The sequence below is a fragment of the Rhinopithecus bieti genome, unplaced genomic scaffold (genome assembly GCF_001698545.2).
Source record: "Rhinopithecus bieti isolate Rb0 unplaced genomic scaffold, ASM169854v2 scaffold_10548, whole genome shotgun sequence".
Taxonomy (NCBI): Eukaryota; Metazoa; Chordata; class Mammalia; order Primates; family Cercopithecidae; genus Rhinopithecus; species Rhinopithecus bieti.
Window position 1 is genome coordinate 2,428,322 of NW_016806834.1, and position 15,104 is coordinate 2,443,425.

General features: G+C 35.9%; 1 protein-coding gene across 3 annotated transcripts in view; it reads right to left on the reverse strand.

Moving 5' to 3' along the window:
* Positions 1–15,104, reverse strand: part of VPS45 (vacuolar protein sorting 45 homolog) — a 90,510-nt gene that overhangs the window by 54,439 nt on the left and 20,967 nt on the right. For all 3 annotated transcript variants that reach the window (XM_017877843.1, XM_017877844.1, XM_017877845.1), the window contains exons 8-13: positions 13,941–14,075; positions 13,421–13,534; positions 12,532–12,699; positions 3,383–3,541; positions 3,069–3,176; positions 2,134–2,255 (exon numbers count right to left, since the gene is read on the reverse strand). In XM_017877843.1, coding sequence (XP_017733332.1) covers positions 2,134–2,255; positions 3,069–3,176; positions 3,383–3,541; positions 12,532–12,699; positions 13,421–13,534; positions 13,941–14,075 — 806 coding nt within the window. The remainder of the gene's footprint in view (positions 1–2,133; positions 2,256–3,068; positions 3,177–3,382; positions 3,542–12,531; positions 12,700–13,420; positions 13,535–13,940; positions 14,076–15,104) is intronic.

Sequence of the window (15,104 nt, forward strand, 5' to 3'; positions counted from 1 at the left end):
ATTTCCTCCTTATTCACTATGCTCCAGCCAAGCAGGGCTCCCTTATGTTCCATTAACTTGCCAAATTCTCTCTTTCTTCAAGACCTTTGCTCTGGTGTTTCCCTCTGCTTTGGCTGCTTTTTCTCCTAATCATCGTGTGATTGCTTTTTTTTTTTTTTTTGAGATGGAGTCTCACTCTGTCGCCCAGGCTGGAGTGCAATGGCGCAATCTCAGCTCACTGCAACCTCCACCTCCCAGGTTCAAGTGATTCTCCTACCTCAGCCTCCTGAGTAGCTGGGATTACAGGCGCCTGCCACCCACGCCAGGCTAATTTTTGTGTTTTTAGTAAAGACAGGGTTTTGCCATGTTGGCTAGCTTGGTCTCAAACTACTGACCTCAGGTGATCCTCCCGCCTTGGCCTCCCAAAAGTGTTGAGATTATAGGTGTGAGCCACCATGCCTGGTCTGGTTCTTTCTTATGACTCAAAGTTCATCTTAAATATCACCTCTCAGATAGGTTCTCTCTCCATCTAAAGTAGTCCTCCCCACCCCTACAATTACTTTGAAGCTCATTACCCTATTTATTTCCTGGATAGCACTTAGTAAAATTATATTCTTCATTAGTTTACTTGTTTACTTATTGTCTCTATGTAAGTTCTTTGAGGGCGGGTACCTTGTCTTTCCTGTCACTTCTATATTGCCAGCATCTACAACAGCTCTTGACATACTGAAAGCATTCAATCAACATCTGTTGTATAAAAGGACAAAGCAACTGAATTATTAACTATATGCATACTTAGGTTATAGTGACAAATGGTAACAGATGTTGACAACTGATAAATGTGCATTTTGTTCAAGGAATATAATTTTGAGCTTTGTGTGGGAATGAATTATGTAAATTAGAAAGGTTTTCTGCTGTGTACTGATCACGCACAGTATATTCTTCTAGTGGCCTATGGTTTCCCTTTGGCAATAAATAGCTAATTTCTTGTTCAGTAATTCTTATATAAATTCATAAACAAATTAATGTTTTTATTTATCACATTAATGCGAAAGTTCAGAATAGTTATGTTTTTTAAAAAGCCTCTCAGATAGGTGCATAACTTTGGGCTGGCGTTCATTCTTCCCACTTAGCTGACATTTCTGAATCTTGATCCCAAGGTCCTTAAACATTTTATCTGAATGAGTGTACTCTCTGAATTTAACACCAAATGTTCTGCCTCTCAACCTTGGACTTTTAAAAGATGATTTTTTTTTCTGTTCTGTACCAAATTACAGAAAAAATTTTTTTAAAGGACAACGTGAAAAAATATACTTTATCACATAAAAGAGTCATTTACGTATTTCAAAACATTTTTCCCATTCAGAATCTCATTATGTTTATAAAACACTATACTTCCAAGGCTCTTAGATGATTATTAACTGAAATAATAGAACAATTATGTCAACAGTAAAATTTTCACATTAATCTATCCAATAGGATTCAAGTATATATGTTAGCCCCTTTAGATAACATGTGGTCCAACTAAAAAATATAACAATATAATTTTTAACTAGGTAGAATTTATGTATACAACATTTAAAATTTCAGGTTGGCCTAAATAAGTTGTTCTGGACAAGTTTTGTTTTATTAAAATTAACCACTGGATTAAGATGACAATTATTGCTTCCTTTAGTTAATACTCAAAAAGAAAGCCATCCTTTGCTCCTGTGTAACAAATGGACTTTATTAATTAGGTCTCTCAGTTTGTGTGCTGGCAACATTTGGCAAAGTCCAGTCCTCAGCAAAAATAGTAACAACCTGCTCTGGAGGGCAATCAGGCAGCAAGTCTATTTTTGGCCTTAATGTTTGAAACACCAAATGCCAGATGCCATCCAACGGAACCTTAATTGGCATAAGTAAACTGGTTTGATACTGAAGTACAGAAGGATTTGAGGCACTCCAAAACACTTGTTTCTTTAGTACAAAAGAAATAAATGTTTCAGACTTAGCAAAGGAATTCATATCTAATACTGACATATGTAAAACCAAAAGAATCTTAACAGAAGAAAGAAGAAGAATGCTATAACCTCAGCTTTAGTGCTTAACATTACTCTAAATTTTCTGTTTGTTCAGTGTTTCTGGCTTTTATTATTAATATCTTTGTTAGCTTACCTGTCTCTGAGTGTGCTGGGGCCTAGATAAGGATATAGGTTTTCCTTAAGCCTTCCTTTGATGAGATGATCCAGGGTTTCATGTAGGAAAGGTTGATGCTGTGTATATACATTTTCTACTCCCTAAAACAGGGGAAAATGGTTCTTATGTCATTTTTGGGAAACTAGCAATACAAGAATTAGTAATATTCATATCAGAAAAGGATATACACTCAATAGAGATTTCATGGGATAGATTTAAATAGAAACTGTGGTAAATTTCAAAATTATTTTAATCAGTCAGAAATGTTCTAATCTCATAAAAATTACTCTGTAATTTAGGGCTAGTTATTGTAAAGGAATTTTTAAAAATGGGATTGCTTAAATCCTTTATCATGTGTTCACTGCCTCTTACCCTTTTGTGAAAATGTTAAATGATAGGTAGAGCAAATAAAAGGAAAGGATCATGTATAAAAAAGACTGCTGGAAATACCCAGGGAAGAAAGAAAAACTTCAAGAAACATAAGAAAGCCTAGCAGATTAGAAATTAATTTTTGAGTATTTTAAGAAAAAGTTTAAAAGATCAAATGTTTGCTTCATCTTTAATTTCCTTCAAAGAGAAACTACCTAACAAATCTTTAATTATAAACAAATGGAGTAAAATATCTGTGACTATCAGAACCATTTGTCTTTTTCTTCTTGAGTATTTCCAGGAAATATCTCCAGTTATTTCCTGCCCAGTTATTTGGTCCAATGCTGATACAGCTCTAATACAGAAAGCACTAAAAGAAAAAGCTTTCAAGAGGATGTCAGTTTTAATTTCATTTAATTGACATAGTACTAAATTAGCAGCAATCTTCAAGATACTTTGAAGATCATATTCATTCACTCTCAGCCTCTCAGCCTCAGGGGCTTCGACTGTTCTCACTTAGGAAAGCACAGAGGAGATGTCTGTACCTTCAGTCCTTTGAGGAACTGTTTGGTGATAGCCACAGCATCTTTGGGGCTGAAGAGGTCACTTCCTCTGACTCGTTTACCACCATATTCAACAACTGCAGACACGAGCTATTAAGAAAGAGAAGCAAATTTTGATTGCTTAGGGATCAGGAAGCCCACTTCATAAGAAAATAATTTTATTAAGGAAACAAAAATGAAAATACAGATTTATACATTTCTGTAAATAAAAATAGTATGATTTATCATTTGTTAGAGCTAAGAATATAATAACAGAGTTGGTTCCTGTTTGGTGGGCTAATATGGAAACTGGTTACCTTTCGATACTTATCAGAAACACCTTTATTCCTGAGGTCCATCATTAGTCCTGGCAGGCTATTGCTGCTGTGTCGCTCATAATGTAAAGCATAAAGCATCACCAGGCGGGCAGCATCAAACTCTGTCACTTTGGGGTTCTGCAGAAGCCTTTTTACATTCTGAAGAAAGATAGAACTTATATTTATCCCCCTTTCACTTGAGTGATCTGTTGTACAATGCCTTAGATCTAATAATTATTAAATGGTAGTGATACATCACTACTATGACAATTATAAGTCATACACTTAGGAACTGTCTCAACTATAGAAAATTAAATGCCTTTTGTCCAAGGTAAGAATTAAATAAGGAAATATATTTCCATTGTAATTGCTTTGCGACAAAAATGAATTTAATAATGGGTAGCTTCACTTTTCTTTTCCACTAGCTGAAGTTGTAATTTTCTTGCTGAAAGAAGGAACACTTACTATTTCCACCACTTGAATCAATACAGCACAACAAAACTGACTAGTTGATTTGCAAACCTATTAATGATTGACCAGTGAAATGGAGACAAAGTTGGTAGAATTTTACACAGACTGGGCTTAATCTCTAAGAAGCATCAGAACATGTCTCAACATGGTTGACAGAGATGAGTATGTAATAGCATGTAATCTCTAAATTTAGTACTTAATGATTTTAAGAGGCAGGTACGGACAGAAAAGGGGGCCAGGAGAAGCCATGTTTACATTTTTTAATCTTCATATTCAGGACCTTCCATATAGTACAGATTTATATTTATTATACAGCAGAACAAATAATTTAAGTCAACAAATACTTTTTGAGTCCCCATAAGGCAGTATGTCATGCACTGTTGCAGGCACACAGATAAGTTAAAGACAATTCCTGTCCCCAGTGAGTTCACAGTCAATGGGGTGAAAGATGATCAAAGTAATATAATTTATTCTGCTACATACATGTTTCTTTAATGTACTTGAGTTCTGTGAGATGAATAAATATGGAAATGGTGTCAGTTTAACACAGAAGGCATATTGGTTCATATGTAATTTTTCCAGAATGGATAGGCTTTCCTACGATTAAAGGGGAAGCCTTACCAACACCTTAAGAAAAAAAGATGATAATCCTACAGAAGTGTGTTCTGCAAGAAGTACTTGGTTTTGTAGCTTCAAGAACTGTTGCACTTTCCACTGTGTTATGCTAAATAGGGAAAGGGCAAGTGCAAATACAAAGGATGCAAATATATTGCACTGTGTTAAAAAGCAAAACAAAACAAAATAACAATCAAACACTGATTGATGAAGAAAGCTATCTCCATATGGTATTTTTAACTTTGACAAAGTAGTCTTTATGAAAAGTGAGTATTTTCAAGACCTTATAATTTGAAGAAAACATGAGCCCCAGGAATAAGGCTGCAGAGGATGGACTGGCTCTATTTTTAGGTGCAAATGCCAGTGGAGATTTAACCATGCTAGCATTTTATTATAATTGTTACTATTTTATTAGGGCTCTGATTAAAAAATTATATGAATTTTTTATTTCTTTTTATAGTCATGTAGATTTTAAGTGGTCTGCTTATAACCCTATATTCTCATAACCCTTTTTTTAGTGCATGTTTTATAGAATGTGAGGTTTTTCAGGAACAAATATGTGGTGTTATAACAGAAACATATGTATGTAAAAAAACAAAAGAAAACAAAAAGCAAAAGCTGAAAATCAGTGCAAAAGAGGAAGGGGAGAGAAAGGGGACGAGAAAGTATACTGGGTTGTTGAGAAATTAGGAACGACTTCATAAAGGAGGTGACATTTGCCAAAGGTCCTGAAGAATCAGTAAGTATTGGAACCAGTGTGAGAGACTAAAAACAGTGGCACTATCAAAATACATACGGAAATCAGAGGAAGAAATGGCTTGGGTTGAAAGGCTGGCAAGAGCCTTAAAGGGCACTGAATTCTGAGGACATAATTATCAACTATATGATTACTTTACAACTTACAAAATGTTTTCACATACATTATCTCTTTTGTACCTGACAACAACCATGTCTAACGTCTAAGAGCTCTTCTGTTCACACTGACTAGGGACTATGATGATAATGGGGAACCTCCCATGTAGCTTTCAAGTACAGAGTTCTCTGAGACAGATTTCTATTGTTGATTTTTTTGGTTACTATTTCACTACCATCATCCTTAAGGGATCAAAAAGGGAGAAACTTCTGTAGATTTCGATCCCAAATTTGTCAGATTTTTCTTATTTTTTTCCCTTCATGGTATCTTCCCCCCTAGAGCAGCCATGGAATACAGCCCATTTAGGGTATCTGTTCAAATGTTCCACTATTTTCTACTATAATATGAAGAAATTTCAGGTACAAATTATGTATGTATCTCAATCAACAGCGTAAATTTAAAACATTAAGAAATCCCGTTGGGGACTGGGCGTGGTGGCTCACGCCTGTAATCCCAACAGTTTGGGAGGCCGAGGTGGGTGGATCACTTGAGGTCAGGAGTTCGAGACCAGCCTGGACAACATGGTGAAACTCTGTCTCTACTAAAAATACAAAAAATTAGCAGGGTGTGGTGGCGAGCACCTGTAGTTTCAGCTACTCAAGAGGCTGAGGCAGGAGAATTGCTTGAACCTGGGAGGCGGAGGTTGCAGTGAGCCAAGATTACGTGCCACTGTACTCCAGCCTGGGCGACAGAGTGAAACTGTCTCAAAAAAATAAATAAATAAAACATTTAAAAAAATTTATAAAAAGAAAAGAAATCCCATTGGGGATTTCTGTTGTTACTTTTCTTATAGGCACAATGTCTCATTTCCTGCCCTTGCAGTCACTCTCCTACCACCTTTTCTGGCTGATCTGTCTCTGTACTTTTAAGCAAATCTGCGAAATCCAAGTAACTATAAATTCACAAAACTGGTATGATGACAGTCAAAGACTATTTGCAGTAATCAGTCTCTGTCCTTTTCTAGTTACCTTCACGTGGATCTTGACTCTTGGCTGTTTCTTATTAGAGATAAGTGTTGGTGATAATGTGGAGAAATAAGAACCCTTACACACAACTGGTGAATGTAAATTAGTACAGCCATTATGGAAAACAGTATGAAGGTTCCTTAAAAAATTAAAAATAGAACTACTATATGATTTAGCAATCCAACTACTTGGAATACATCCAAAGGACATGAAATCAGTATGTTGAAGAGATATCTGCACTCCTATGTTTACCGCAGCACTATTCAAAATAGCCAAGATATGAAATCAACCTAAATGTCCATCAACAGATGAATGGATCAAGAAAATGCAGTATTTAGGTTGGGCATGGTGGCTCAGGTCTGTAATCCCAGCACTTTGGGAGGCCGATGTGGGCGGACTGCTTGAGCTCAGGAGCTGGGGACCAGCCTGGGCAACATGGTGAAATTCTGTCTCTACAAAAATACAAAAATTAGCTGGGCATGGTGGTGCATGCCTGTAGTCCCAGCTACTGGGGAGGATGAGGTGGGAGAGTAGCTTGAGCCTGGGAGGCAGAAGTTGCAGTAAGCCAAGATTGCACCACTGCACTCTAGCTTGGGTGATAGAGCCAGACCCTGTCTCAACAAAAAGAAAAAAAAGAGAAGAAGAAAGGGAAAAGAAAACACAGCATACATATATACATATATAATGAAATATTTACTACTCAGCCATGAAATAGAATGACATTCTGTCATTTGTGGCAAAACAGATTAGCCTGGAGGACTTATATTCAGTGAAATAAGCCTGACACAGAAGGACAAATAGTGCATGATCTTACTCATATGTGGAATCTAAAAAGTTGTTCTCATAGAACTCATAGAAGTAGAGAGCATAATAGCAGTTACCAGAGGATGGGATGGTGAAGGATGGGGGTGATTAGAAATTGGTTAATAGGTACAAAGCTACAGTTAGAGAGCAGGAATATGTTCTGGTGTTCTACTGCATAGTAGGATGAATAGAGTTAAAAATAATGTATTACATATGTCAAAATAGCTAGAAGAGAGGTTTTTAAATGTTCTTATCGCAAAGAAACGACCAATGTTTAAGGTGATGGATATGCTAATTACCCTGATTTGATCATTACACAATGTATACATGTATTGAAACATCACATTGTATTCCATAAATCTGTACAATCATTATGCATCAATCATAAACAAAATCCACTTCTATTCCTTGAGATTTGGTACTGGTATTCAGATTGCTTGGCTTGACTCTTAGTTCTCCATTGAGGACTTGGCTCAGATCTGACCAGACCTACTTTGAGTAACTATTTTGCCTACTTTTGAGCCCTTAGGACCCAACTCATGGCTCAGGCCCATGTTCTAGCTAGAGGTATCTATTCTCTCATGAAAAGAAACCTGTAGGTACAAGCTGAGTTCTTTCTTTTCTTTCAGCTGTATCAGTCCTTGGAGAAGCAGGACCTTTTTGTCTGCCTTGATCCCACTTTATCTTTTGACTTCATTTTGAAGGATTTCCCTCATAGCTACTTATCAACTTGATTGATAGTGGCCTACGTTACACTGAGATTTCAGGGCACTAACCAGAGAAGAGGAGAAAAAAGAATCAAAGAGGCTTATAATTACAAAGCAGGTATATGCTATACGGTAGTATTTATCTGCTGGAAATATAACTGAATTACATAATTTTTTGGTTTCTCTTATTAAATTTTCCATCAGCCTTGTGACTATTAGAAAACGACACTGTCATATTATAACAATGACTGAGTAAAGAGCAAAACAGAAAATTGTCATCTACTTAAGAAGACAGGATTCAAAAACCTTGCACTGAACTCTAACATTTGTGTGGGCCTAATCAAGGAATAGGAAAAGAAAAGGAAAAGAAAAGCAAAAATAGTGTCTTTGGAGATCAAGTTTCCTAAAGGAACTAACATTCATTTATAAGATATCAACGAGAAAACCATTCTTCTTTTCTGATATTCAGAGATTCTTCCATTGTTTCTGGCTGAATGCTTTTCTACTTTTCTGTTTTCTTCTATCAAAACTATGATGAAGCAGCAGAGCAAGAAGAAATCATTATGACATACACATATTTTAAACTATTACACAGATTACAGATGGTCTTGGTAATTAAAGATCGTCTCCATTTTTTTTTGTTTTAGTTTAACCTAAAGAATAGGATCCCTTCTTTGTTATCTACTATATTAATGTAGTAAAGTCAGAAAATAACAAAATAAACCAACAGATTAGGACAGTAAGATGGAATTGGCAGAAGTCTTCCACATGCTGATCTGATAAAAATGAGCCTGAGAGAACAGTGTTGTGTGAATATAAAAGCTTATCTGGGAAAATGATAGAATGCAGACAAGACCCAATTCTACCGACTGGTAAATATATCTGAGTCAGTATTCCTTTTCTTAATGACTAGTCAACATAAAATTTAGCTTTGCAGTAGATCTTCTGCTGATCAATACTGTTTCTAAAATACTGGCTAAATGTTGTTTTAGAGTAAAAGGATCATTTTTACATTTAATTAATCAAAGTAAAGCTGCCAGTCAGTTCAATGTGTCCCAACCACTTTTCTTATAATTTTAATGAGTGGCAAAACAAAACAAAACAAAACAAAACACTTTTCTGAAATCAGAGAGATACGAGGCTATCAATGAACTAAAAAACAAGTCTTGGATGACATTAAGAAAATTAAATGTACCATCAAATAATAACACTCGTAATGTTGGTAGTTAATGTTTCTTGAAAGCTGTAAGTACCAAGTACCATAAGAGTTTTACATGTATTAGCTCATTGCACTCTCACAACAATTTTGAGGTAAGACTGAGGCTTAGAGTGGTTAGGAATTACATTGAAACCCAAGCCATCAAAGGCCCAAGTTCTTAGCCACTACTCTATACTGCTTCAAATAGAGCTCTTACTCCTCATTTTTCTAATAAACATTGATTGAGTCCTTATTAAGTATCATTAACAGGATGATTTAAGATCTTTACGCAAGGTCAGGAAAAGATATAAAACAGACTGGTTCCTCTCTCCAAATGAAGAGCTGTGATATGACAACACAGACTGGGCATTGGGGGCAGGGTATGGGGAAGATGATGAGGGTAGAATTGCTCACTTTCTAAAGATGCCTTTTCTTCATGGTATGGCAAATCTTCATTACTAATCAAATAAATCTCTTCTGAGGATATGTATATGTTTCAGTGGTAGTAAATTTCACTTTGGTTCTAGTGAAATTCTTTCTAAATGAAATTTTCATTAGCCTACAAAATAATGGTTAGAATGGCAGCAATTTTTAGGTTAACTTTTAGCAATATGTGAACTTTTTTTCTTGTCATGATACTTACTATTCAATAAAGCAAACCCCATCTCTACTCACAAACCTCATTTCATTGCTTCATGACATATTATCATCTAAGGTCAAGTCAAGGAATGCTATAACCCCTCTAGAAGTCAGGCCCCTGACATCTACTTACTATAAAACAAAAGATTCCTTTATAGACTATTTAAGTTGTGTTGCCAAAGAAGTCCTTTATGATGGGGGGACTCCAAATCAACTGCTCACTGTAAAATCCCGGTACCCCAGACAAGAAAACCTTCAAAAGATAAGTTTTAAAATAAAAGTGGATCACAAATAGAATTTATATTTTAAAGTAACTATTTTCTTTTGAAGTGAACATAAAATAAAGTTTCAGACAAGTTATTACAATAATTTTTTCTAATTGCTTTCCATATGTAGAGAGATACAAATAAAGACAGTAAAACTGGTTAGTGATTAAGTCTGGTTCTACTGTTTTCAAGGGAAAAATCAAATGATAAACAAATATAAGAAATTAAAATGTAGTTATGGGACACAATTTTGTTTTTTATTTAATAAGAGGCAGAAAACTCATTTTTTTGTGATGAATATCAGGACATTTCTATTAGGCCCACAAAACAACTATAAAATATTATTAGTAGTGTTGTTTAAAGGCCATGTTAAATAGATTAGGATACATCTTTACAAAGGATACTATGTAGTGATTAAAAAGAATGTGACTTTAGGTTCTGATCCAAAACCCAACAACAATAAATCCCAGTAAAGACGCTGGTATAACTAGAGCACTCACAGGTAGACTTTTTTCTTTTGGTTGCACTATGTGTAAAAAAAAAAAAAAAAATCATGCTTACAGGAAGGGAACCAATATTTACAAAGCACCTATTAAATGTGAAGCATTTTACATATCTCATTGAATCATCATAACAGTCGGAAAGTTTGAAATCATTATCCCCAAGACTTGGGCAAATTAAGTAATTTTCCCAAAGCAACTTTGGTAAGGAGAGGTAGGATATAAGCCAGGCCAGTCTGGGTCCCAAACCTGAGTTGTTTCCAATATACCAGGTTGGCATTATCTTATAGAATAAAGTGGAACTGTAGCTGGGAAAGAAAGAAGTTAAGCTTTAGAATATAGGGTCCTATCAACAGGGAAATGTGCTTCTTGTAAGTGGCTTAGAAATGGCTTTTTCCTAAAGGACTCGTATTCCTAAATTACTTGTCAGTGACATCATACTTTGTCATTTCTCAGGAATCATGGAATTACCTCTGATTTATTCTATCTTTATATCCAGCCTGTCATTTAATTTCTTCTCCCTTTGAAATATTTTTCAGTTCTGCCCCTTGCTGTACATTTTTGCTACTATCACTGTAAGTCTACAAGTCTTTCTGACCTGTTTTTTCACCTCTAAAGCATCCTTACTAGGTTACATTTCCTAAAATACTGCCTTCACCACCTCAACATTCTACATAAGATCCTATACTGGATCTCTTTGCCTATCCCAGCAGGTATAAATTCTTACAAGCCTCTTCATAAAGCTTGTAAACTGTTTTTTGTTTACCAATTTTATCTAATTCTGTTTCATACTCACTCTCTACAGGTCAAACTGTTTATTACTTCCTGCATACTTCTACATCTTTGCTTTTGCTGTTCCTGACTGAACTCCTCCCCCAAATTCTATTCATTCTTTGTGGTCCATCCTAATCTTGCCTTCTCTAAGAAACTGTTCCTAATAACCTCAAAACCTGTTACAGTCAGTATTACAATTATGACTTAATTATCATCTTGAAACATTATCTAATTTTTTCTTGTGCTTTAGTTTTGTGTCTTCAACTAGACTATACATTTCTTGAGGCCAGAGTCTGATTATGCTGCTATTCTAAAATCCTCCAGGAGCCCGCATCATTTTTAAGATTAAAGCCCAACTTTCTTCCAATGGCCATAACCTGGCTTCAGTCAGTCTTTTTAGTCTAAGACCACTCATCTTGGATCCTGTACTAGCCACACTGAACTATTCTGTGTTCCCATATATATTTAAATACATGTATATTTCAAATATAAATATTTTATATGAAGAAAATATATATATATATCAATTTTTATTTCTTCACATCTTCATGCCTGCATTCCCTCTGCTGAGAATGTTTCTTCCTTTTCCCTGTTTGATGTTATTTTCCCTAAGAAGTGCTAAGAAGCCTCATCCTTGGGGAAAACAGTTGTCCTTCCTCTGTATTTCCATATTCCTTTGTAAATACCTCTAATATAGCACATAGTGCATGGTATTACAATTGCTGGTTTAAATTTCTTTCTTCCCTACTATAATGTGGTATCTTATTCATCTTTGTACTCCTAGATCCTCACAGCAGTATTATGTACATATAGCAGGCATTAACATGTTGGTGCGATGAAAAGCAGACTTCAATAATGAAAAAACTTAGATAATACATTTTAATATGGGTTTTATCTTTTAAAGTCTTCCTAACCACTCTGTGAGATGAGTATTAATATACCTGTTTTACGAATAATGAAACTGGCTCAGAGATTAAGTCAACAGCTCCACGTCACAAAGCCTGTAAGTGGTATACCAAACACTCCAATCTAGATCTTCTGATTCTAGTTTGGTGCTCTTTCTAGTAGACTAGGCTGCACTCATACTAATTAACTGAACGTTTAGGAATTGCACATTACACTTTTCTTGTGTCTCTTTTTATAGATCTATCTTAAATAATACCAATTTGTGTTCTCATCTCAGCTCCTTGTCGGACTAAATTCCATGTTGGTGAAGAAGGATTACTTGCCTTTTTATCTCTTGCTCTGCCTGGCACAGTGCCTTACACATAGTAGGTGCTCATCAAATTGGACTGACCTGGAGAGCACTAGAATGGTCATTTTGACAGGCCAGTTCTTGCTCAACCTCTGAAACCTCCAGCAGATTCCGCTCACTGACCAATCGAGACAATTCTCCAACCACTGTCACATGCTTTGAAACAGTCCCAGACATTTTCTTGAACTGTGGATAATTCTCAACAAAGGCCTGCCATGGGAAAAACATCAATGAGAGGTTCTGTTATTTTTTTGACCGAGGATAAGCATGTATTGAATGGGGGGTAGGGAAAGCAGGGGATGTTTTTCAGCCCTGATTAAAGCATCTACAACTTTCAGCCACATGGCATTTTGTTATGCTTAAGAAGAGAAGAACTGGTATATGTTGGTAGACTGAGTCTTTGTTTTTTTTTTTTTGAGACAGAGTTTCGCTCTTGTTGCCCAGGCTACAGTGAACTGGCGTGATTTCGGCTCACTGCAACCTCCCAACCTCTGCCTCCCAGGTTCAAGCGATTCTCCTGCCTCAGCCTCCCGAGTAGATGGGATGACAGGCATGTGCCACCATACCCGGCTAATTTTGTATTTTTAGTAGAGATGGGGTTTCACCATGTTGGTCAGGCTGGTCTCGAACTCCCGACCTCAGGTGATCCGCCCACATTGGCCTCCCAAAGTGCTGGGATTACAGGCGTGAGCCACTGCGCCTGACAATAGATTGAGTCTTTAAATAGTCTAGATATTACTGAAGAATGGAAAGAAGCACATGGTTTATTATGAATTTTTCGCTATATTGTTTAAAGACATTACAGAAAATAAGCCTCAAACCAAATAAAATCAATCAAGGTAGAAATCAGACCCAGAAGATTCCAAAAGTGTTGCTTACATGAATAGTTTCAAACTCTCACGTTAGTCATTCATGTACATGCTCAATTTACCTTCATGTCTGCTATTGATTCTAGTTTTTGCTGTTCTTTTGGTTTCTTCTTCTGAAAATCTTCCATGAGATTCTTTATATTGCTACCAATCTCAGCAAAGTTCAGGTACATATTCTGTGAAAAAGAAAGGTGGAAGCACATCATCAACTAGTCTGACTTTCAGAAAATTTAAAAGCAGTGAAAAAGAATTTGGAACACAGAATTGAAGGGCAGGGAAATTCCATTTTAATTACCAAATTTGGACATTAGCTGGGACACTGGTGATGAATAGCATTACTATTCTCACAAACAGCTACTGGAGGGGAGAGAAGTAAATAACTACGTGATCTCTATGAAAAAACTACTAGTAAAGGGTCAGAATCCAAATCTTCGGCCTTCCCTTGAGAGGCAGTTTATGCACAGGATGCCTCTATCATCCTTTCACATGAAATCCCATGCCTGCCCCCATACTAACAAGCCAATATTAATCTTCTTACATAAAAACAACTAAAGAGAATTAAAAAAAATTTAAACCACCTACATTAGCATAGAATTCATCATTTTCAGCAGATAGGACCACCTCTCTTAAGTCTTTACTGATCCCCGGCACTCTGGAAAGATCAATCCGATTGTTGTTTATGCCTAGTAGTTCATGGACCATGGCCTGATATGTCCACTAAATAAAGAATTATGAAAAAAAATGGTAACTGACAAAATATGGAAATAGTAAACATTCAGGAAAACAAATAAAAACTGATAACATTCTTTAACTAGTCTTCTTTACATGAAGATTCTCTAGTTAAATTTTACTAATACTTTGTGCTATCATAAGCATTAAGATTGTCATTTTAATTGATTAAACACTGAAAAAAAGTCAAAATACTTTTAGATTCCACATTTTTGGAAAAAGGGCAGCAAGATTAATATTCTTGATAGAAAGACAACAAATTAGAGCTATCATTAGCTCCAATTTTTTGCCTGTGAATTAAGGGTATATTTTTGGCTTCACAGATAGAGCTATATTGGTACTGCAGTTACAAGCTGTACCATTTCCTGTATGCTTCTGTGGTTTTCTGCAGCATGAGAAGTGTGTTCTTGCAGACCTAAGTGGTACTATATTTATCCTGGGAACACTAATATTATCAGAAAAACCTTGTGAGTTGATCAAAACACTGGGAGATTCAGAAACTTACCTCTGAATCCATTTTATTTTATATCTTTACCTAATGGGAGTTGTGAGGAAGGACTGGTTTCCAGTCTCACAAAATGTGAATTTATTTGGTAAAACTGGAAACGAGAAATCTCCAAACTTTCCCTTTTCACCATTTATGGAGAATAGATTACTTTCAGTCATAGGTCTGTTAGACAAAATGAAGTATTTTCTAGCATGTTCCCTTCTGCATCTAGAATCTAAATGCTAGAAAAGTTTATATACATATTTTATCTTAAGAAAACTAGATTTATTAACAAATAATTTAGAAGGTTATAAAAGAAGGTACTTACTTCCTAAAAGATTTGCCAAAGGAATTCCTGAAAAAGCAAGTTCCATTAGAGCACTTAAAATAAATACAACAAGGCCAGGCATGGTGGCTCATGCCTGTAATCCCAGCATTTTGGGAGGCTGAGGTGGGTGGATCACTTGAGGTCGGGAGTTCGAGACCGGTCTGACCAACGTGGTGAAACCCCATCTCTACTAAAAATACAA